At 37.8% G+C, this 25929-nt stretch overlaps 1 protein-coding gene across 1 annotated transcript in view; it reads left to right on the top strand.

Moving 5' to 3' along the window:
- The window catches only part of LOC131042650 (peroxisome biogenesis protein 5), a 176845-nt gene extending 162374 nt beyond the window's left edge, over window positions 1-14471 (top strand). The window contains exon 15 of the mRNA XM_057975967.2: window positions 13896-14471. Coding sequence (XP_057831950.1) covers window positions 13896-13974 — 79 coding nt within the window. The 3' untranslated portion in view covers window positions 13975-14471. The remainder of the gene's footprint in view (window positions 1-13895) is intronic.
- The last annotated feature ends 11458 nt before the right edge of the window (window positions 14472-25929 follow it).

Here is a 25929-nt window from a genome sequence, read left to right as displayed (position 1 = left end):
AACTTGGAGCGCTTAGCATCTGGAATCCAAACATAGGCAACAGAGCCAAAAACCTTCAGGTGGCTGATCTGAGGTTTCCGACCAGACCAAACCTCTTCTGGAGTCTTCCCCTTAACAGCCTGAGTAGGAGAGCGGTTAAGAAGGTAGACATCAGTAAAGACTGCTTCAGCCCAATACTTATTCGAAACACTCCTGTGTTGTAACATAGAGCGAGCCATCTCAACAACCGTACGATTGCGACGCTCGACAACACTGTTTTGCTGAGGAGTGTAGGGTGTAGTCAACTGGCGTTTGATGCCATGGGTATCACAAAAGTTGGAGAATGCAGAAGAACAAAATTCCCCCCCATTATCTGTCCTAAGAGTAATGATACTATGTCCAGACTCTTTTTCAACAAAGGACTTAAACTTCTGAAAGATACTAAATACATTTGATTTATGCTTAAGAAAGTACACCCACATCTTTCTACTAAAATCATCTACAATAAGCAAAAAATATTTGCAACCAGTAACAGAAGATGTATTCATAGGACCACAAATATCAGCATGAAGTAATTGAAGTACCTTAGATGCGCGCCAAGACTTTCCATGTGGGAATGAAGTCCGATGCTGTTTGCCAGCTTGACAGGCGCCACATACTCCAAGATGCTGAGTCTGAATATCAGGTAACCCTAAAACAAGTCCCTCCCGAGACAGCTGAGAGAGATACTGAATGTTGAGATGTCCATATCTCTGATGCCACAAAGTGCTAAGAGGAGAAACACGAGCTGCCAGAGCCACTTCAGGAGAATCACCAGTGTCAAGAAGCCTATATAGGCCATGATCCTCTAGACCAACAGCAACAGTAAGACGAGTCTCCCGATCAATGATGGAGCACTTGTGAGCACTGAACACCACATCTAGTTGAGGAGAATTCCTCATAATCTGGCTGACAGAGAGCAGATTAAGTTCCATTCCAGGAACATAATACACATTCAGAAAAAGGAGAGTCCTGCCACCAGATTGTATCTGAACAGTGCCTTTGCCAACAACTGTATACTCCTCACCTCTGCCAAATACAACGGAATCACTGAAAGGTGAGAAGTCTGTAAACCAGTCACGCCGATGAGAAAAGTGACGTGATGCACCAGAGTCGATGTACCAAGCAGAAGACCTGGCATGATCTGAGGACCTCTTAGCCATAAAGGCATAAAAGGCAGACTCCTTTTGCTCGGAATGTTCCGCAACATGCGCCTTCTGGTGTGACCCTTCCTGCTTCTTTTGTTCAGAAGCGAGCCTCTGACGGCAATCTTTCTTCATATGGCCGTACTTGTGACAGTAATTGCACTGCACATTCTTCTTCTTAGCTCCATCTTGTGTCTGAGAAGAGCCTTTCTGCTGAGAAGACTGAGAGGACTGAAATTTGCCTTTATCCTTCTGAAAGGATTGAGCTGTGAAGGCATTTTCCGAGGAGGCTGATGTAGTACCACTACCAAATTGCTGTTTCCAGCGATCCTGCTGTAGAAGTTTGGTGCATAATTCTGAAAACTTCAGATCAACATTAGTGGAAGTAATATTGAGGGTTTCAATGAAGTGTTCATACGATTTCAGAAGACTTTTTAGAGTGATTACAACCATGTCTTCTTCCTCCATAGTCCGACCAATAGCTTCGAGTTGATCTCGAATGTCCTTAATCCTCGTGAGGTGCTCCTGTAAGGACATACGTTCGTCCATCATAATGGAGAACAACTGATTCTTCAGAAAGAATGCTCGGCTCTTGTCGGATGTCTCATGCAATTCCTTCAGATGCTTCCAGATGTCAGAAGCTGTCTTGCCGGAAGGAATATGCGGTAATTGATCATCAGTTAATGAGAGTTTGAGAAGCATGACTGCCTCCCGATTGCGTTCATCAAACTTATCTTGATCTGCACCAGGTGTACCAGGACTCAGCTCTTTGCCCAAAACAAGCTGGTCAAGACGCCTATATTCAAAAATGGTCAACATACGCTGTTTCCAGATGTTGTAGTTGTGACCATTAAAGCGTTGACTACCTTCTAACATCAGATTGGTGAGAGAAGCCATTTGCACGTTTCCCAAGAAAAATTCTTGGCTGACCCAGAAAAATCCAAAGACAACCCAGAAATGCGTGCAAAAAACCCAGAAGGATTCTCCTGTTAGAATCTGGATCCGTGGGCTCGAAAATTGAGGCACGAAAATCGAGGCACCCAAAAAAAACGGACAACTACCTAGATTGGGTTTCGAAAAACCCACCAAAAATCTGCAAGAAAAAATTATTTTCGATAAAAAAGTGGAGGTAAACACTTCAATCGAAAAATGCAGAGGTCGTGGGCGCCATTGTTTTCTCAGAAAATGACATCGGCGTTTGCAGAGAGTGACAAGTTGCAGGTGGCGCCGCTGGAGGTGACGACGTCGAAGCCTGCAAACGTGCACAGAGCCGTGACCAGGTTGCAGGTGCCGAGAACCGGTCGCAGGTGTCGAAGCGACGCCGGGAACAGGTCGCGACGCTAGAGGTCGCGAACAGGCGAAGTGGAGGTTGCGAACAGGTGAAGACAAAGCGAGGTTGCAGGCACGCGAACAAGCTGGCACGCACAGGGCCGCGGACATCGCCGGAGACAGACCCTGCAGGTCGCGCGAACACAAGTCGCGGTAAAACGCGACGATACAACCCTGCAGGCACGCGAACACAAATCGCAAAAAAACGCGATGACCCTGCAAACACAGGTTGCCAAAAACGACGATCCTGCAGGTCGAAAAACGACGATTCCACCCCAGAAGCCAAAAAAACTTTGATAAATTTTTTCCAGAAAATAATTTCGAAAATTTCCACTAATTGGAAATTAGGATTAAAAAATTTTCAAAAAAATTCCTCCTATAGCTCTGATACCATAAAACAATGCGAGATGCAATGGATTTCAAAGAATTGATTGATTAATCAAAATGAGCAAGACGCTCATAAATAATACAAAGCTATTTACAAGAATAGCAAGTTTCTAATAAGAAACTGCTGAGAAGATCGAAGACGATCTGTCTAAAATAGAATATACACTGATGAGCATTAATACTAAAATTAACATTATTCTATTAGTTGCCACTTCAAACTTAAAATAAAATATCATCCTGAAAATACTTTAATATAATATTAGAATAGTAGTTGTACTTTATTATTGAAATCAAGGTATTTTGAGCAACTAAACATTAAATTATTAAATTGATTTGATTTCTCAAAAAGTGGACATGACATAGTTTTCTTGAGATTACAACCATACAAATAGTCATCTCTTAAGATGAGTGGAGCAAAGAAGCTTAATTCCCATTTTCATAGACCATTTAGATCATTGGGGATTGGGAAAGTTGCATACAAGTTTGTAATGTCCCCACTTTGAAATAGAATTTAAAAATAAATAATAATCATAAGATTTAAATATTAAAAAATAAATTAAAATATAAAAGACTATAATTGAATATAATTTATTAAAATTTAATTAAGTTAATGAATGGTCAAAAGACATGGAAAGAAAAGTTGTGACTCCCTCAACAATGAGATATAAAAGGGAGAAGAGAACCTCATTTGAGAGGGGGATATTTGAAAATCAGAAGTGCACATCTGATTTGAATAAGAAGTGCAGATCTGATTATGAAAGGTTGTGTTCCTTTCAAAGGGCAGAAATAATGAAAGGTTGTGTTCCTTTCAAAGGGCAGAAATAATGAAGAGTTGTACTCTTTCAAAAGGTGCTAATGGTGAAAGGGTATGTATCTTGCCAAAGGGCATGCATGATGAAGAGGTGTGACCTCTCTCTCACATTGAGAGATATAAGGGAAAGGAATCAAAGCATCCAGTAACATCACCATGGATTGGATCAGATCAGAACTGTTATTAAGTTACAGGCAGTAGCATCTTTGTTCTTTGTGGTATGCATGGGGATGTGTTTAATATGTATGCTTAATATATGAAGCCTCCTTCAACCTCCTCTTATAATTTATTTTGAGGGAAAATATTTAATTTATTTTCTTTTCCTTCTATTTTCTCACAACCCTAAAAGTGACCCCCTTTAATTCCCCTTTGCACTTTAGTTGCCACTTCAAACTTAAAATAAAATATCATCCTGAAAACCATTTAATTTAATAATAAAATACTAGTTGCACTTTATTATTGAAATAAAGGTATTTTGAGAGACTAAACATTAAATTATTAAATTGCTTTGATTGCTCAAAAAGGGGACATGACATAGTTTTCTTGAGATTACAATCATACTAATAGTCCTCTTTCAAGATGAGTGGAGCAAAGAAGCTTAATTCCCATTTTCATAGACCATATAGATCAAGTGGGGATTGGGAAAGTTGCATACAAGTTAGAATTGACCAAGCAGGGTAAAATTCACGACGTGTTTCTTCTTTTCTGCCTCAAGAAGGCACTTTGGCATCATGCCACTCTATTAGTTGACCTACATCCAAAGTAAACTCTTATCTCTATCACTCTTTTTTTAGACAAACTATGGAGCCTAAGCACTTTTTAGGAAAAAACAAATCAGCAACCTGTGGTGGTTTGTAATTTGAAGAAGTTGCAAGTGAGTCTCTCTGCCACAACATAGATGCAGTCCTTACCTTGTACTTTTGGAAGCCTAGTATTGAAATCCATGGAAATACTTTACCACCTTTGATTCAAAATTGTTAGGGGCTGCTATAGGCTTGCTGGAAAATTCTTCTCTATCTTGTTCTGCTGACAAACAAGGCACTCTCTATGTGCTTAAGGACATCATCCTTGAGTCCTTTCCATGAAAACCTTTTTTCGTATCTACTTACATGTCTTTAGATACCCAGAAGAGTTGGCTAAAGGCATATCATGAATTGCTCCTAAAATCTTATCTTTCATCTTGGATTTAGGTTCTATTCTTTCAAAGATTGAGTTCATTAAGTACTTCATAGTTGTCATCTTATAATCCATATTCCAATATATCAATAGCAAAGGCATTTTTGGAAGTCAGCTAAGATGTAGACCTTTCAATTAGCTGTAATATGTCATAAAACATAAAATGAGCTTTTTTGACAAAGCATTTACTACAATATTCTTTTAACCTTTGACATACTCTGTCAAACTCATATGTTTGAAGTTTGCTTTACTCATTTTTGTTGTCTTTTGTTGTCTTTTGTTGAAATCCGACTCAAGAAGTAAATCAAATTATTGTGGTCTATTTCAATGACAAACTTTCCTCCCTCTATGTATTTGTCTGAAGTTGGCCAAAGCATGCATGATGGTCAACTTTTCTTTGTCACATATTGAGAACCCTTTTTCTATTCCTTTTGAGTTTATGGCTCTCAAAAGCAATTGGATGTTTATTCTACATTAAAACAACCCTAATCCCCTCTCTCAATTCAACACATTCAAGAACAAAAGAAAGAGAGAAATCAGGAATAGCCAACACTGCACATGAACTCATCAGCTCTTTGAGTTTATCAAAAGTTTTCCATGCTGAAATAGACCAAGTGAAGGCTCCTCGCTTTATCAAATTAGTAAAGGGTGCTGCCAACTAAGAGAAACCCTTGACAAATCTTCTGTAGTAGCTTTAGAGGCCAAAAAACCCTCTGAGCTGAGTCAATATTTTTGGATGTGTTGGGGAGCGAACTACCGATGTGCTTTGTTCCTCAGAAATTTCAAGGTACCTTCTTCAGAATGAAGGTTGGCGACTCTGCATGAAAGATTGAATTTAGAATAATGGTTTGGTACAAAGGAGAGCTGGATAGTGATAGTGAAAGTGATGATGAAGATTATATATATTTAAAGAGGCCAGTTCCCAATGAGCCCATACAAGTCGACTTCTTGAAGAAATTTTATGGTGGCATGTAGTTTACTCCGGATAAGATTCATCCCTCCTTATGTCGAGTGTTGCAAGACATTGAAGAAAAAGATGGAAAGGAGATTGGTTTTCTTGCTTGTGATCATTTACCTAAATCCACAACAATCAAGAAAGATGAAGACAAAAGTGACCTTTCTCCTGTACAAATTGTTCAACTGAATCAAAGTCATGATGAACCTGAATAGGTCAAACTTCTTGAAGAGATTCAACAGTGGAAAGAAACATGATCCTCATAAAATTAATCCTTCTCTACTCCAGACTCTACAAAAGATTGAGGAAAAAGATGGAAGAGAGAACCAAATTTTTGCTCGTGACTGTATTCTTGAATCAACAATGGATAATAATGTTGCTCATTCTCCTTCACCTTTTTCTCGACAAAATCAAGTTCTCACTGATTCACATATCAAGTTTTTGAAAAGCTTCTATGGAAATAGGAAACTTGATCATGCCAAAGTACATCCTTCTTTGCTCCAAACATTGCAAGAGGTTGAACAAAAAGAAGAGGGAAGAAATTATTTTCTTGAAGATGTGTGCATTCCTGATAAGATGTCTTGTGATCCAAATTTTGAAAAAGATCCATCACATTATGCATGCGTTAAGGAAGATGAAGTCGTATTAGCTCATAAGGATACATGTCAAAAGAAAGATCAAGATGAAGTGTGAGAGGAAGAAAAAGAAGACTGTGTTCCTATATGTCATGAGCATTATGAAGATCACCATAGCAAGAAGGAAGTCTTCCATGAACCTGAAAACAAAGAGTTTGAAGGAGGAATAAATGATTTCAAGACTTCCATGCAGCCCAAGCTTTAGGAAAATGGTGAAGAGGAAAGGTATAAACATGAATCTCCTATAGTTATCATTCCAACTTGGTGTATCAATTCTTCTGACGATGACTTTCTATGTGGAGAGGATATTCTCATTCATCCATCACTAACAGTTGAAGATGAAAACTTTTCCGTGGAAAATAAAGGTATGAAACCTAATGGACAATCTTGTATGGATTTGACCAATGGAGAAGCAACCATAGGTAAAATTTTGCAGACATACTCTCTATCTTAAAAAATGGAGACTTTTACTGAACTCCTAGATCAACCTCGAGTGAAAGAAGATGAACCATCAAGTATCCACTCTTTATCATGCATGCCACTTGACTATGAAGTTTTCAAATTCCATGAAGAGTGTGATAAAGAGGAATCATTGGGACAAGAGAACACAAAAAGTAATACAGACATCTATGAGCGGGTTGAAAATGAAATCCATGTAAGAATATCAACAAATGTCCCTATCTCGATGGAATTACAATCTATGCCTTATGAAGTTTCCAAGGTTCAAAGCAATCCTCCTTTTGAATCTTTTAATCAAGAAGACTCCCCTATCAAAGAGGATAGTTTTGGGAACTGTACCAAGAATGCAGAGATAAGTGAGGTAATGGATGATCTAATGAAGGAAGCCCATGAAGTTAATTCTCATAACGATTGTATTCCAGATTGGTGTTTGAAGGCTTCAAATGATGACTTCTTCTATGGTGAAAGTGTTTGCCTCAATCCTTTGTTTTCAGATGAGTGTATTTCTACAGGTGTTTTTCAAACTGACAGTCATGAACATGATTCGATGGATGTGTCAACTCAAATTTCTTCACATTACAGATTATATGAAGGTTGTCCAATTCGTGGATTAATTTATTGCAAACCAGACTATTAGAGGGACCTTCAGATAGAGGATATAGGTATACTTGAGAATATTCCACAAACTACCAATAATGTTCAAAGTGGTACCCAAACCTTTCAAGAGAGCTCGCAGATTTATGATGAGAGATGGTTGTTTGGTTCATTGCTCAAAGATATTTCTCATCTTCTACATATCGATCTTGCCAACCTGTTGAGCTTACAGATGCCACATGGATGCACGTCGCTTATCCGCAAAGGTACCTATTTCTCTCAGCTTGTGAATGGTTTTGTATGACAATCCTGGAGAAGTTTGAGGTAGGCTTTGCCTACCATGTACATACTTTAGTTAGAAATTTTGTTGTGTTCATCCCATTTTTGGTTTGTGTGTAGTTTTCTCCAGCTATTCCCTATGTTGTTTCCTCTTGGACTCTGTTGCCCAATCGATAGTGCACTAGCCTGCGAACCAGAGATTTTGAGTTCATCTTGCGTCCTTTGCAGTCCTTGTCCCCAGTCAGAGCCAGCTGTTGCCCCATATTTGGCGTACCTAAAATTTGAATTTCAAATTGATCCCAATGTTGAATAAAGATCCAATAGGTGTTTATGTGTAAACAGTGAACACCCAATCCAAGGTCCTTACCAGTCAGAATATGAAAAGTGGATGAATTTTGGAAATTACCAAGAACTGAGGGAAACCATTTGATAAGCATGTCATTAGCATCATTTTGTGTCATGTGGCCAATTTTCACCTGAACCCAGTTTGTAATTTGTCATTTATTAAACTTTCGATTTTTGGTGTCTATTGCCTCAAAATGATTAAAATATCTCATCCTAGGATTCGTCATGAGGTGTAAATAATTGTGCGGACCTATTTCCCTACTATTGACGCGTGTTTCAAATTTCAGGACCTAACTCCCTACCGTTTGAAAGTTATATCATTTTTCTCTAGCCAAAGCAATAAATTTAAAATATTTAAATTATTTCTTAAATAATAATTTAATATTTTAAATTATTTTAATATGTCTGGTCATTTGCAATAAAAAGTTGTCCAAAAACATTGGTTGCATTCTTCCTTGATTCCTCTCTGTGATCAATGGTTTCCAAGGTCTAAAGGATAGTTCGTTGAAACAGAAGGTTAGAAATGCTCACTTTTTGAGCATTCCTAACCCATATTTCTAACCTCACAACACAAAAAAAAGGTTAAGAATGCTCAAAAAGTGAGCATTTCTAACCTTCTTGACAAAGTGGGGCCCGCGAGGTTAAGAAATGAGGTTAAGAATGCTCAAAATTGAGCATTCTTAACCTCGCGGGCCCCACTTTGTCAAGAAGGTTAGAAATGCTCACTTTTTGAGCATTCTTAACCTCTTATAAATTTCATCAAAGGAACAAAAAGAAACTTCAAATACCATGTTATGAATATTCATCAAATGTATTGGAGAGAGGAAATGGTTTCATCAGAGGTTGAAGTTGCAGTTGCTAAGGAAATACACATGCCAACATGGAGTCAAGATTCCATCACGCATTGCATTGGTAGACTCTCTAACTCACGCCATCATACTCCCTGCCCGTGCTGAAATGGAAGCTCTGGAATAAGTATCGACATCCACCAAAGTGTTATGAGAACGTTTTGGCTGCCATGTTTGCAGAAGGAATAAGAATAAATAACGCATTGGCATGCTGATAAAACACAGATAAGGAAACATATATATGCCGTGAAATGCAAACATGTATGTAGAATGTGGAAGGCATAAATAGGCTGCAAACTTTCTGATAAAATGCCTTAAAGAAACATGGTTTCAATAGATATACACCGCGGTTAAAATACATGTGCATTGCAGAGTAAAATCACGGTAGACAAACTATCCAGCAAACCAAGGTGGAAACCGTTTAAGCAGCAGAGATAGAGGATTTTTGTCAGATGTTGTAGTTGCATTTATTTTGTGGAGACATGAATGCTTCGTAGAGCATAGGTAGCTTGTGAATTGTTTGACAGAATCCCTCAAAGAAATGTGGTCTCATGGTATGTGATTGAAGATGATTTTGAAACTATCTAGAAGTGAAATCCGCAACTGTAAGGCCGAATTCAACAACCTTTGCCAGCATCCTCCTTGCCAACGATAAAATGGAAGCTTCGAACTAGGAGTGAAGATACGTCGGTTTTGCCAAACATTGGAGTTTGAAATGCATCTAAATCGTGGGAGCAAAAATAATTATACTGCGAGATGTTTGGGTAGATTTGTGTGCAAAACAGGTTACATACTTATGGCATGCAAATTGTCTAACAAAATGCCTTAAAAAGATGTCACCTCATCACGGTATGCAGGCACTGCAGAATTAACGCCCAGTTAACTTCGCTGCAATCTCCATTCTCCTCACCGGCTGGAGTCATCCACCGCCATGTTGATACTGCAGCAAAAGTGCATAGAAAGCCTTGTCATGGCATGTGGATTGTTTGACCGAATGCCTTGAAGAAATGTCATATGGTTTAGAGCAAAAATCCGCAAAGAATGGGAGCAGCGTGTTGGCACGTGAACCGTTGGGACATAGCGTTATGGGAACCGTGGAGTATAAGCCGTGAAGCATAGACATCTAGCGAACTGTTTGATAAAATGCTTTAAAGAGATGTATTAACAGGTGTATAACCGAATTCCATCAACTTTGCAACCATCCTTTTGGTCTGTGTTAAAATGGGAGTTTTTGGCCACGGTATGGACATTCATCAAAACATAAAAAGAGGATTGCATTAGATGTTGTAGTCGCAGCCGCTCTGGTAGTCATTGATGCAGAACGTGGCTATCATAGACAACGCAAGTGAACTGTCTAACATAGTGCTTCAGAGAAGGTGGTCGCATAGCCATGCCGTGACATCTGACAGGATGCCACAATTGCACAGACATTTCGTGAAACATCAGACAAATGCAAATTGTGGGAGCATAGCTAGCACACGTGAAGTTTTAGAAGAGGACACGACAGATGTAGAATGTGGATATACACAAAACCAATCACGATATTCAGCAAACCACATAGAACAGAGGAATCTTGTCAGATGTAGTTGCAACTGCTACGATAAATATGCTTGCAAAATGTAGAGAAAATGAATATGATGAAAAAAAAAGCTTTAGAAAGTTTCAAGCTAATGCAATTAACGGGTGTAAAGCCAAATTCCACAAGCTTTACTAGCATCCCTCCTGCTTGTGTAGAGACGATAGGCCATGAAACCCTGGTACAAGCATCTGCAAGGCAAGTGAACCGTTTGGAAAAATGCGCGAATTAATGTGGTCTCATGAAATGTGATGATCTCAGGATATGCACAAGATGGGTTTGCTGAAAAGGCCTTAGAGACGTTCAAGCAAATGTAATCAGCCTAAAAAGACATTCATCAAAATTCCATGACCTTTTTTAGCATCTTTCTAGCCCGTGTCAAATTGTGAGTTTTTGAGCAGTGAAGAGATATCCATCAAAGCATGATTAAAGGCAGATCTCTATCGGATATTATAGTTAGAAATGATCAAGTTGATATGCACAAGAAGTGAACCATTTGACAGGATGCGAAAGGCGAAATATGGAAACATAGACCAAGCACACGAATTGTTTGTAAAATTGCCTCGAAGAGATTCCATCCTAGGAATATAATGAAATGATGGCAGTGATACACACATGCACTTATTGGAAAAGTGATAGAAACTTTAAAGTGAATGCAATTGGCAGGTATAGAGTCAAATTATTTGCCACCACCCTCCATGCCTATGCAAAATGAAAACTTTGAAACAGAGTTTGTAAATTCATCGCAGCACTAAATAAATGAGGATTGTTGTCAGATATAAAGCCATGGTCATCATACATGAAGAATGTGAAGCATAAGACAAGACATGTTATTCATTTTACATAATGCCTCAAATTCATCTCACGGCTTGCAGTGATTTCAAACAAATGTAATGGCATGACTCATGGCTCACATTGATCGCAAGGAATAGACAAATATATTTGTTGGGAAGATCTAAGTGTAAAGCTTGTGGAACCATAGTCAAAGAACTTCAAGGGTCTGGCAGATCGCAACACTGATTCCACGAACCTCAACCAACATTCTCCAACCGCAGTGGAACGGCACACAAAAGCTAGGAGACCATGGAAATAATGTCATGAACATGATAATGTCCTCATCATATAAGCCTTCTTATTGTTCAAAGAAACATATGTTCATTATGGATAAGGATGTTCGAGAACTTGTAGACATGAATTAAATGGTGAGATGATTACGAGATCAAATGAAGCAAATGAAGATGGAGGCCTCCTCGACAAAATCAACAAACGAATTATTTCTTCAATGTAATGGGTTTGATATTATTTTTGTAAAAAGTGACTTATGTCACTTATTGTAACCCAAGGTTAGAAAGTTGACTTCTTCTGTGCATAAAAGTGTAGGTTACTAACTCATTGAAATTCACGCAGAAAAGAGTTAGTTATTAACCCAGGATTAAAGTTAGTTATTAAGGTGGTTATTCTCGGAAGTCTATAAATACAAGGCTATTTGTAATGTAAAGGGGACTCTTACAGAGGGGGAAAACTCTACAGAATTTTGTAGAGAAACTAAGTGAGATCTTTTGATATTCATACCTTCGACTAAGGGGTTTTTGAACTTGTATATTTCAAAAAGAATAATGAAGAATGCATTGAGTTCGTGTGTCTTGAATGTATTCATGAGTTATTGTTTGCTAATTTCGCGTACGTTGAATTAGTAATCCCTTTATGTATTGGTGAAATCCATTGATGAAACACATCATTTCATGGTATCTTGACTTGCATGTGCTAGTACAACCTATCTCTTCGTGTGTCGAGGTTTATTGTACTTCTTTCATCATTGTTGCATGACTAACCTTTTTGGTGGTAGCCCCTTTTGTGATTGTTATCATTTATGGAATCCTACTTGTTGTTCATATGTCTTCTAGTAGGGTTTCTGTTATTAATCTTGTTTAAGTTCTATGTTTTCTCCTTTATGTACTTTCAGGTTAAAAGTACACGAAAATCCTAAACACCCCTATCATATGAGGGAGCTGCCCCTCTCAAATGCAGAGGAAGATCGTGTTTCACAGAACGATCTCTCCAACTGTTGGAACGCTTGTCACTGCTTATCGGGCAAACAGGGTCAGTTTCAGGTAAACGACCGCAGTGACAAATCTGTTTACCAACAGGGTGCCAATCCAAGATGGCTCAAATATTTTATTGATCTACTTAAATGCCTTGAACACTGATAACATGACCCAAGTACATAAGTCCAGTCATTTTGAATTCACATGTAGACTTTGGCAAATAGAGCTTGAGCCTCCAAAATACCCAAATCTTTGTCCAAATGTCTCAAACGGTCCTCCCAGGTTTCGCCATAAATAAGTATGTCACAAAGAAAACCAGAACAATTTTTTTTAGCTTAAATGAAACTTTGGTAGGTAGTAAATGAACCTTTCTTGCACAGGTCAAAAAATTCTTCTAAACAGCTTTTGGGAGAAAATTTCTCATTTATAGGTAAAGTTAATGACAACTTCCTCTAAGCAGGGAGGAAATCATGCCACTACCAAAATCCTGTCCACTCTTGTAGTATTTCTTCATGCCTGCAAATATCTCAAAGAACATATGGCTCAGTTCACATGATCCTCCTAATTGTATGTATATATGAAACTAACTCAAGTGTTCGTACAATTGGTATTTGGTCTTCTTGCCAATGCCAGGAATCTTGTGTAAATCTATAAGCCAGCAAAGCAAGTGTGAAACAAAATTTCGGTGGCTAATCTTTCTCTAGCTTCTTTTTCTACGTGACATATCAGTATATTTTCTATAATAAGAATTGGATATTATGAAACCTTGACAAAATGTTTGCTGTGATTCTGTGTATGTGCGTATTATGCCATATACGCTTCTTTCAATTCTGACAACATTATTTAATGATGGATTTGCTACTTAATCCATAAATGTGAATTTGAAATGTTATTAGTCAAGCAGGCTTCCATGACCCAAATTTTGCAACCAGAAGATTGTGCTGGATATCAGGGTTGTGATTTGTTATAAAAACATTTTTGGTAGATGTTTCTTAGTATTAAAATTTCAAATAAAATAAATAGAAGAAAACCCATTCCATGTTGTCAGGGTATCTGTGAATCATAATATTTCCCTTTTTTGTTGAGTAGATTGGAGGTAGACATTTGGAAAGTGAACAGATAGGCATCAATTTCATTTTTGTTTTTTTTAAAATTCTAGCCAAATACATTGGATAGTGTTTTGCAAAGCTTTTAACTAAAAGTAAGTTGCAATGCGTGTTAGATAGATTTTGGTTTGTAGTTTATATTTCTTTGAATTGAAGCCTGATTTCAAGTTGATCTCTTCTACCACAGCTGTGCTGGAAAGACAGATTCTCTGGAGGCTTGTGAGGTGCGAGATCTTGATGCGCTTCAAAAAGAGTTTCCACTGTGATGTCAGGATTCATCACTTGTTGTCCATGTTAAGCTCAGATATTGATCCTTTGATGAATAACCTTTGATGATGGTAGGCTAGAGCCTGCTCCCCACAGAATGTTTCCTGAGTAGAGAAATGAAGTACACATTGAAGACAGGTTTTCCTATGAAGAGTTGCATATTTAGACATGAACACTTATTTGTTTCTTGTAGAAGGTGGTTCCTTTCCATGAAGCAGCTGAGGGAACTGATTTGTAAGATGGATATTATTTTTAAAGAAAAAATAAAACCAGGCGGCTGAAATTTTACAATTGGGTTTCTGCACATTGAAGTTCATTTTGAATTTGAACATGAAGAGCCACCTGCATTGAACAAAGTATTGCAGAACAATGTAGAAGTAAAATAAATTTACCGTGTGTAAAATACTCATCAATGCAAATTCAATCCTATATGTTGATGTTACAAAGAAATCAATTGCCTATGGCTCCTAGATTGCAAGTTGTTTGGCATTTTTCATTGTATTTTCTTTAAATATAAAATGTATCTGAAGGATTGTGACCTTACATAACTACATGCTGATACTGATTCTGATTGCCAGCTACATTAAACTGCACAATTTAACAGAGTTGCACATCTTGTGGATTATAATGGCATTCACTTTGTCAAAAACATTTTAATTTCCGGTCTACTTTATCCTTAATGGCATATGCTCAAGGTATATTATAAATAAACTGTACATACGAGGAGCATTTTGAGTGGTTATATGGAATCGAAATCTAGATTTAAGTGTAATTCTAGTCCTCCCATTTCCAGTAGTTTGAAGGCGTTAGAATGGCTTGAGGTTGTGTAGTGGTTATAAATGTGCAATAAGGCAAGTTCAATCATATTACGAGAATTTTTTCTGTTTGTAAACAGTTCTATCTGATTATGTACCATGGAGTTCAATCATCAAAATGTTTTAATCTTCTGATTTTGTTTTGCTGACGAGTATCTTTTATTCATGTTGTATTGTCTACAAAACAAACTTCTATCACTAATTAGTAACCATAACCAAAATCAGTCTCTTCACTATAAATGCTATGAAATTTTATATATGTGATAAGACTCTTCGGATTCTCTGGGTTCAGTTTTGCCCCCAAAAAACTTTTTTTAACTGAATCTTGCAGAAAGAATTTTGTTTTACAGTGAATTAGTTATTATATGAAAATATACTATTATGCTATATCTTCAATAATTTCGTTACATGCATGCGTATATTCTATTTATACAAGGAGATAGATTTAGAAGCTGTGACAACTAATGACAAGTTGTCATCTCCCACAATTGAAGTATTTAGAGTTAATCGTAAATGAACTCAATGACCTAGATAGTCATATGTAAACATTCGAGAAACAATTCACAATTACGATATTTAGTTTGTATAGTTCTGAAATATACCGAATTTTTAATGTGCTTACACCAATATCCTCACACGATTAACTTGGAGAATTAAGGCAAGGAGGTGGAGATTGTCTTCTTCCAATGATATTTTCATAAAAAGGACCAGGTGATAGATGGATGACTTACATCATGATTTTGATGGGATACGGATGTGATTTCTCACTAATTTGAGGTACGCAGAGGGGTCACAAGCAATTGAAAAACTCCATGACCACGTACGTGCTCCGTAATACATGAAAAACAATGTGCAAAAGAAGCGAACCTTAATGGCTGTAGCTATTCTGGCTCCAAAACGGCATGTCCCTACATGATATCATTGGACATCGCACGGTCGTATAGAGTCCCATGGACCGAAGTTCTAGGGACCCATCGATGACGTGGAGGGATCTTGGCGTCCCATGACGCGGACTATGTTGCCATTTTTGCTTCAACGAAAAAACTTGCACGCAGCTAACATTTGGCCGGCCGATCTCACAATTAGGGGCATGCGGCTAAAATTTTAACCTTGCTGCTCTCACGGTTATGGGCACCCTGTCACGTGTTCAAAAAACTCAATTTATAATTTTTAAAATTTAAAGCAAAACTGGTTAAAAGAATCAATAACCCGGTCGTTTGAAATTCTTGTTATTTTTTCCGTATGCGAGCTGCATCCATGAGGCGAATGCTACGTCCGCATGGGAAATATTTCTGAAAAATCTCGATCGTTCTGGTTGAATCACGGAGGGAGGGACCTGCGCATCCAATGGAGGTATATACATTGTATTGTTATATGTTTTTTTTTGAGATCTCATTGGGTTTTTGTGAAATCTTTTTCTCTATGTCCAATGTTTGTATCGTAGGCTATGCGGGAGTTGTGAAAAAGGATAGAGGGTTTGTGGCTGCACGAAGGTGAGGACAAAGTTGGCCACATGCATAACGCGAGTTGTGTGGGATTATTGTTATCACCTGCTAACACGCGGGTTTTTCATGTGTAGGGAGGGATTGTAGCGCATAGGTGGGTAGGAGGTCTCGAGATTGGTGTGTAGGGTTTGGCGGGAAGTTCAAACCTTAACAGATAAAATGATGGTTTTTTGAATTGCCTCCAAAAACCTTTCGACTAACCCTCATGTTGTGCGAAAATAGTTGAAACCCTAACACATAACACGACATTTTTTTGTTTTCTAACATTACTGTGTTCAATATGAATTTTGTTTTTAATTTGCAACATTCAAGTGGAGGTGTCAAGAAGCCAAGCGTCGATGTTTGTCTGGCGGCTGGGTGAAGAAGAGTATAAAGGTGTGTATATTAGCCTAACCATATGTGTCGGTTTTCTATAGTGAGCAGAGCTGTAAAAGATGAAATGCCAATTTTTTTCTTTTTTTGTATGTTTAAATTCAAATTGTTTGAAAGTGTGCACTGTTTTCTTGGGCCAACCAAACACAATTATGTTGTTTTATTTGTTGAAAGGTTGTGTGATAGGGCCCAATATGTTAAGAGTTAGAAAATACAATGGGTTGCTTGCTTTCTATAATTGTGAAATTGTTGCAATGCCTCACTCTTTTGAGTGTTATGCTCCTGTTGTCAGCCAACTATTCATATGTTTGTGTGTATATGTGTGTCTGTCTTTCATTCTCTCTCTCTCTATATATATCATGTACACACACACATAAACATACATATATACACAAATGAAACATTCCTCTTCAATCCTTGCATAGGTTATGAAAGCTAAGTTCTTTAATTTTTGGTAGACTTTAGAAACGAAAATGCCATAGAAAAAAATCGTGTGAATGCATATGTCTGTGTATATGCGTGTCTGTGTCTGTGATTCTGTCTCTCTATATATCATGCACACACACACACAAACATACATATATACACATAAATGTGAAATATTCAGACCTCTTGCCCACCTATGCAACACAATCCCTCGTCGCTACACACAAGTAACTCTCATGTTAACAACCTACTTATTAAGCCCGAAAGCTTGAGACGAAAAATAAAAGTCTACCTAGTAGCCTTGTTGCAATGTGTCACGTTTTTTAGTGTTTTGTTTCTGTAGTCATCCAATTGTGCATGTCTGTGTGTATATGTATGTGATTCTCTCTCTCTCTCTCTCTCTCTCTCTCTCTCTCTCTCTCTCTCTCTCTCTCTCTCTCTCTCTCTCTCTCTCTCTCTCTATATATATATATATATATATATATATATCATGTACACACCCTAGTCCGCTCTCTCTCTCTCTCTCTCTCTCTCTCTCTCTCTCTATATATATATATATATATATCTCATGTACACACCCTAGTCCGCCCTTGTTGTTGCCGCCGCTCGTATAATGCATGTCTGCCCTTGCCTGTATGCTCCAAAACAACTGACTAACCTTCCTGTTCAATCCATTATTGCTTGTATTTTTAGTGTTAAGTTTCTCTCCTCAGCTAATTATGCATGTCTGTGTGTATATGTATGTGTTTGCGTGTCTGTTATTCTCTCTCTATGTATCATGCACACGCACATGCACAAACACAAACATACATATATACACAGGTAGTTATATGTTGCATGATATATATATATATATAGAGGGAGAATGACAAACACACAAACACACACATAGAGACACAAACATGCATCATTGGATGGCTACAAAAACATAACACTAAAATGTGACATGTTGCGCAACGAATTATGTTGCATAAACAACCTACTTAGTAAACCCTTAAGCTTGAGACATAAAAATGAAACAACCTTCTTAGTAGCCTCTTCCTTTGTGGACACGGTCTTTTCTTTGCAGCCCTTGCCACTGACATACACATTGTCTGCCATTCTTTTTCTGCTGGTGTGGTGTGTGTTACAAGCACGACTAAACTGCCGTCTCCCGGAAGCGACTAAACTGCCATGAAAAATTGATTATAAATTTCGTGTTATCGACTTGTTCGAAGAATTAAAGCCACATCTTGTCCTACTGATCATAATCAATTATCTATGATTTTGGGAAAATTCAATAACACGAAGTTTATAACCACTTATTGGAGCGAGTCCGCTATTAAACTAGCTCCAAAATGGAGCTAAAAAACTCATGTTATTGAGACTTTCGGAAATTTTTGAACAATCAAAGCCATAGCTAATTCCGTTGATCACAATCAACAATTTGTAATTTTTGAAAAATTTCGTGTTATTGACGTGCGGTTTTGGAGCCAGTTTAGCCTCGACCCAAAATTAGCTGCAGCTTTGAGTTTTTAGAAATTTATGAAAAAGTCAATAACACTAAGTTTATAACCCTATTTTGGAGCCAATTTAGTCGTGCCCTGCTGTGTGCACTTTCATCTCCTGCAACATGACGTGGTGTGGATGTCGCCTACGACATGTCCATGTCATTACAACCCATGTATGCCATGTGCACCTTGTCAAAGGTCATGTGTGGGACCACCTGCAAGTGGGCATGGGTATGCATGCATTCGAATGCTGAACTATGCATTGTGTTGGTACGACAGTACCGTTTTGGAGCCAGAATAGCTCCGTTTGGGATGCGTCTAAACTTGTTCCAAAATGATGTGGACATGGTGGAGGTGACGTCCACACCATGTCATGTCGTTGGAGATAAGAGTGCACAGATCACACTATTGTAATCTGCCAAGTGCCCATACTGCTAGCGGTCCGCTAGACTGTAGAACCAAGTCTGGATTATGCAGCTATGCTGCCTCCAAAATGGTAGTGTCGTACTGACAACATGCATAACATACATGCATACCCATGCCCACTTGTAGGTGGTCCCATGCACGGGCGGTGACGAGATTGACATGGCGAGACATCGCGTAGGCCGGGACTCTTACGATGTGGACTCGCTGGAGGCGACGTCCAGACTGCACGTCATGTCGCCGGATTTTAGGGTGCATATAACACAAAATCGGTCATTTGCAAACCACCAGGGTTGCGACCGCTAAAGGCTTGGTTGGGCGGGCGGGAAAGTAGTGAGAGATAACTCTCTCCCACTATTGTAATTGTACGATAACACGCAGGGCTGGGTGTCAATAACTTACTTAGGTCAATAACTACACATTTAAAGTTTATCCACTCATATCTTGTGGTCAATAACATGCAAATATTAACTTGGAAGGCAAGAAACAAAAAAACAAGAACTTAACTTTCACAACCTGCAGTTGGATTGAAGATGAATGCTATTCAGTTGTGACTGAGCAGAAAGGGAAGGCAAGACACGCATTATACGAGTGGCGGCAACAACGTGGGTGAGGGTTTGGTGGCTGTGGAACTGGGAAAGGTATGTTAAAATCAATTCTCTTTGCACAATTTTTTTCTTGGGCGTTTTCGTTTGTGAAGTCTAGCAAAAAATGAAAGTTGCAAGTACAAAATTTTGTAAAAATGAGAGTCGTAGGTAGATATTGAGGAGTCTGTTAATTTTGGGGTCTGGTGAAGCTGAATGTGGATAGATTGTCAATGCACAAGCTTGCATGATTGCAGGGACAAAGGACCACCTGCATTGGAAGTGGGAAAGGAAAATCCAAGATGGTCTGCATACAGACAATTTCAGTTTTGTTATGTTTGTGTTTACTTTATTTATTTTTTGTTGTATTCATTGTCGATGGATAGTTCATCTTTTCACTGCAAGCTTATTAGGACACATTAGATTTGGAATATTTTTTCTCTTTTTATACCAAACGCATTTGTACACTTTCTTCGTCAAAACTCTGGCACTATGGCAAATTGACACATATAATTTTGGTGATATACATTACTTAGTGTTAGATTATATTGAATGTTAAAGTGCAATTTCATATTTTAACATGTAGGTTCATTCTATGTGTTTTGAAATGCATTTACTTCCCAATGTAGACTACCACTAACACTAGTTATCCATGCAGGTTGTTGATTTCCAAGGACGATTGAGAAGTCTACTGAAAAGTCCAAAATTTCCAAGTTTGTCTCCCTATTAATAATGTTTAGGGCTTGTCTAATTTCTTATAAGAGGCTTGTGTTTTATATATATTGAAGCATACCATTCTTTTATTTGGTAGAAATGTTTAAATAAAAATCATGTACTTTATCAAGTAATATTAATGTCCTTAGTTTAATGCGTTAGGTAATAAAGAAAATGATCAATGCAATTGTGTGCTGCCTTATATTCTTTCATGTAGATGTGCAACTTAGACAATAAGATATTATTCCCAGATTTGAAAGCTGTAGAAATGTTATTTATGGAAATTGCCCTCATCAAACCAATGCGAGTTATATGAACCTTATATCCTGATTCTTGCAGATGATGTGTGCAATGCAACTGCTGATCTGTATATATTATATTGATCTGAATGAGAGTTTATGTTGATCTGACTGTATGCGTAAATGTAGATTAGCACCGTTCCTGAACGGAAGAGTACCATGTGTTTTTGACAATCCAATACCGATTTCAAATGATATCTGTAGTGTTGAGTGAGATGAGTGGATATTGTATACATGCTATTGCAATGATGGAGCCCTCTCCAGTTGGCACCACTAACTCCTCATCTTTGTATCCTTCCTATTGTCCATTTTTCTCCATTGACAAATTCATACTAGGTTATTAATAATATCCCCATAGAAACTAAGAGACAAAACCTTTAGAATAGATACTTCTTTTGAAAAAGACATGTCTTTCCAATAAGGAATTGGTGCTTTTTATTGACATTAATTATCGTCAAAGAGGGACGAATTGAATCATTGCATAGTAGATTGTGATGGAATCATTATCCGTGTTTTGTATGCTTGTTTATCAATCGCTAACAAAGTCTACTAACTGTATTATAATTTGGATGGGGACATCACATGCACCCTTTTTGAGAAGATGCCTAATGGATCATAATCTATAATTTGTTGCAAATGCAACGATATCATTCCTTATTACTATTAATGATGATCTCGAGTGGAATGTCATGAATACTGCATGGGTAACCACTTGTTGTGTCGTATATAACATAGCCACATTCGGGCCTCATATCGCTGTGTGAATAAGCGGTTGTGTTGTCATTGTGACCTTTGTCTTGAACGTGCAGTGTTATTGATGTGGATAGAGAAATATATATATCTGAAATCTTATGAGACAAGATGTAGACTTACTTGAACATCGTCAATAGAGAACCTGCAAAACGCACACAATGCAAAGCCAAATAAACTAATTAAAACACACATGCATAGAGTAAAATCTACTCCATTGCACTTCTATCACCCAAGATCTTGTGTTCAAAAAATGATTCTCTGAAAAGCACACGCACAAGAAGTTGTGGTGAATGAATATTTGAAATATGACGGATGCAAAATAAAAAATGCTACAATGCATAGAGTAGGCTCCAATGCTAGATTGGCAAATTGCTAAATTGTGTATTAGGATTGATGAAGATGAAATAATCTTCTTATATAGAAGACCTTTTAGAAAATGGAGGGATAGAATTAAGAGGTGGAAATATAAATGGTCGGCCAAGATTAAAGGCTAGGTATACAAAATGATAAAATAATAAGATGGTAGGTAGAAGAAATAATAAAATAATGATTAAGAGATAAATGACATGTGACAGAGTGAAAAGTAAATGAATTAATTAAACAAATAAAAATTTATTTAATTAATAGAGGAAGTGGGAACAATTAAATAAATAAAATATTTATTTAATTTAGGGAAATGATGATTTATTTAAATGAGGAAAGGCTTACAATAGGATAAATGAATTAATTAAAGAAATTAAAATTTATCTAATAAATAGAAGACTTAGGATAAAATAATTAAATAAATAAAATATTTATGTAATTAAACATGACAATTTTAGCCATCTACAATTGATAGTGCTTTTTGATATAAATTGGATCTTTGTTCTTTTTCCAGATCAAAGATGTCACGTGCATTCATAAAAATGTTCAAAGAAGTTCTTCATTTTGGTTCAGTTCTATCTAAACTGGATGACACACCAAGAATTGGCCGTGTTGCCCGATCGACAGTGCCATATGACATCTGCTTGCCTGTAAGCACAACAGATTCAATCGATGATACAACTTGTAGTTTTTCTTGATTTTGTCATCCTATTAATACTTCTGATTGGAAGGTCCAATTTGTATACTCAGGAGGGAGCGAGGCCCTTAAATCTGAAGCAGGCGTCAGTTGGGCGTTCAATTTTGAAGCCATTGATAGGTGGTCTTCAAAGTGACTGCACCATATTGGTAATCATTTCTCTTGTTTGTATTACAATTATTTTCCACCTGTGTGTGTTGTGATTATTGGAAGTTGGGCTTCATAAGTGGAAATGTAGACTAGTTTATGGAGATAAAAGCACTGATGATGTCTACTTTTTTATTTAACATCAACATGATAATGTGTCTCTTGGTGGGGAAGATGAGCCCATTGGGAATGTAGAGGAGTGCGAGTATATTAATGTTGATTGTGGTGAAGTGAAAAAGAGGATGTTTGTATTGAATACGAGGCGAGCACTGAGGACAGTGAAGGGCAGGGCGATGGTGTCAGTGGTCATGAACAGGGACAACAAGGGGGCAGTAATAAGGAGGTGTATTATTTGTTATTATATTTCGTATCATCTTTATAATTCTTCATTCGAGCAAAATTGAACATGATGGTTTGTCCCTATACAGTGTGTGCAGCAACAGCCCGACCACAAAAAAGAACATGTGAATGGCAGGTTGTTCTACTTTTGTTTGTTTGGTGAATGTTCCTATAAGGGAGGTCGTAGATTCTGGGATCTAGGGAGGCTGAACATGCATAGATTGTTAGTGCACCACCTCCCATTATTGGAGGGCCTAAGATGTGGCTACGCACCACGCGCTACTAAAAAACACAGCCAACGCCGCATCGAGACAACACGGAGGTACGTGAACAAGAGGGTGGGTGGCATTGAATACCATATGAGTATATAGTATAATATGCAAAAAAAGCGTGTCACTGATCGGGTGTGCAAAAATTATGGGACGAAAACATATGATGAGCTTCCTACTGAAGGGAAGGAAGAGATAAAAGAAGCAATGCAGGTGTACAACAACAATCCATTGAGGGAGGAGAGAAGGAAGAAGGTTTTACAGTTATTGGGAAGAAATAAACTTGGAAAAGAGGTAATTCCTAGTGATTTTTTTGTTTTACACTTTACTAAATTGTATCTAATTTTCAATAGTATGCATAATTGAGCTATCCTAGGCTGCTAGGCAAGTGGTTTGTAACAATGGAGGTGATGGTGGAGTGAATATGGATTTGGATGCTCCACCTACAACAAATGTCTTACTCAACGAGCGTGCATCTCCTTCATCGGGGAGACATAAAAAGATGAGGTTGCCATGGATAAAAGGCTGACTTTGGATGAGGGCACATATTTGAGACGGAAGGTGAATGTCTGTTTGTATATGTGTTTGCATTGCATAGCATTCACTAGTACATTTGGAGCAGTTTTTCGATGAGCTATGAGATTTCTTTTGTTTTGTTGGAGTAATTTGTTTTTTTTTTTCAAAAATTACCTCAGGGTATGTGCACAAAGATGGTGGTTAGAAAAGTGGACACTACCCAAAAAAAACATGGAAAAACAAGCAGCGCGTACGCGGTTTTAAAATTTGAAATTCCCACGTACGCACTTAGGTTTGTTCTTCTCGAGCCTAGAGAAGATAGCGCGTATGTGCTGCTTTTAGGAAAATGAGCGCATATGCGCTGCTCATAGGAAAATGAGCGCATACATGCTAATAATCCAAATATAACCGCGTACACGGTGCTTGGTAAAAAAAAGTTAGAAAAAAAAAGTTGGGTCTCATTTACCCGTGAATATCATGTTTTTTACTTCGTTTTTTACCCATTTCTTCTCCTAAACCGCTAACGGGGTACTAGATTTGTCCTCCAAGCTATGGATCAAGGTTAGTTTTTGTTTATTTTGTCTTTCTTTCGCGTTTGTTCAATTTGTTTTACATTTTGAATTTAATTTCATTAATTTTGATTAGGTTTTTTCATTTTTTGTTTCAAAAACCAGATTCTTCTAATCCAGAACAAGAACAACCAAATGCACCTCCTGAAAACCCACAAGAACAACCAAATGCACCTCCTAAAAACACACAAGAACAACCCCCAATTCCTCCTTTTGACCGCACACCCGAAACACATGAGCAATTAATTAATCAGTTAGGACAAAATACGTCTAAAATCAATAGACTGATTGTTAAATTGAAAACTTCTGAACTTGAGCATTATCAATCCCTCACCACTAGCCTAGAAACATTAGCTAGTGGTGCCATAGCTATTTCCACACAAATTACCAAATGGGGAAACTTTAGGGATAGGTGTCGTCAATTCTATGCCGATGGGCTATCATACGATGGAGTAAAAAACAAAAATATTACTAAACAACAGATATTTGCCCTTTTCGTTGATCCCAAAACTGATCAGTCATTACCTCTTAATGCAAAGAGGTTTCCCATACATTGGTGTACAAAGGTGGTGGATGGTCTTTGATGATCCACCTTGTAATAATTATGAGGTGCCATTATATTTTTTGAGAAAAGTATATTGTGAGTTTGTGCTCAATGTGCACCCAAAGTATTTTGACATGAGAGAGTTCCATGGTAGAGGTGGTGGCTCTGCCCAAGATAGACTTGGAGCCCATAGGCGATTACCCGCGGAGAGTCGCCGCCCCCTAGCACCCAAACCCAAGGTGCATCAGGCTGTCCCAGTAGAGCTGAAAGATTCGATGGAACTACAGACTCTTTAGGCGGCCACAACATTGACTGGTGCCATCATCCATCATGGGACATCATTAGCACACCCTATTGTATTGGATGATAAGCCATTAGGTGGCGACAGAGAGCCCATCCAACATATGTGTGTCAGTTGCTCGGGGATATGCTCGGGGGTAGATGATGCAACCGGTGCAGATGGATCCTCATCTCATCTGTGCACGATTTGTGGGAGTAGATGTCAGGCCCACACGGTTGAGGATTTCGCGCTGACAGATGAGTTGATGGACATGGTGTTTGCCCATGAGCCACAGACACAGGTGTGTTGATTTGAATTCATAGCATTTTATTTATTAGTCACTTTAAATTTGTAATTACATAAATAAATTTTCATTTATACATCGATTTAAATTGAGACAAATAATATGCATTTCAGGATGCAACAGCAGTATCCCATACTCCTCCCCCAGTTACTATAGCTGCAACTTCGATGCCTGAGGTATAAATTTTGTAACATGTTAAAATAGAATAGTATACTTTGAATTCAAAAAAATACAATATATACTAACTATCTTTAATGCTTGGTCCAATTTCTAGTTTGTAGGTGTTGACAGGGGACGAAATGTCCCAGATTGATGACATCATACTCTCAGCAATCGATTTTGGCCTACAAGGCTATACGGTATCATATTTTGTACAACCATTTTTATGTATTGTTTTTATGGAATATGCAAGTCATTTTATTTTAGATTTTTAAAATTATACTTAATTTATTATCTGTACTAATATCTCATGTTAATTTTGTTATTTTAGGGTACCCCCTCCGCATCTAGGGCTTGTCCTATGAAAAAGGATTCCTCAAAGATGC

The sequence above is a fragment of the Cryptomeria japonica genome, chromosome 3, assembly GCF_030272615.1.
Source record: "Cryptomeria japonica chromosome 3, Sugi_1.0, whole genome shotgun sequence".
Classification (NCBI taxonomy): domain Eukaryota; kingdom Viridiplantae; phylum Streptophyta; class Pinopsida; order Cupressales; family Cupressaceae; genus Cryptomeria; species Cryptomeria japonica.
This window is presented reverse-complemented; position numbering and strand designations above follow the sequence as displayed.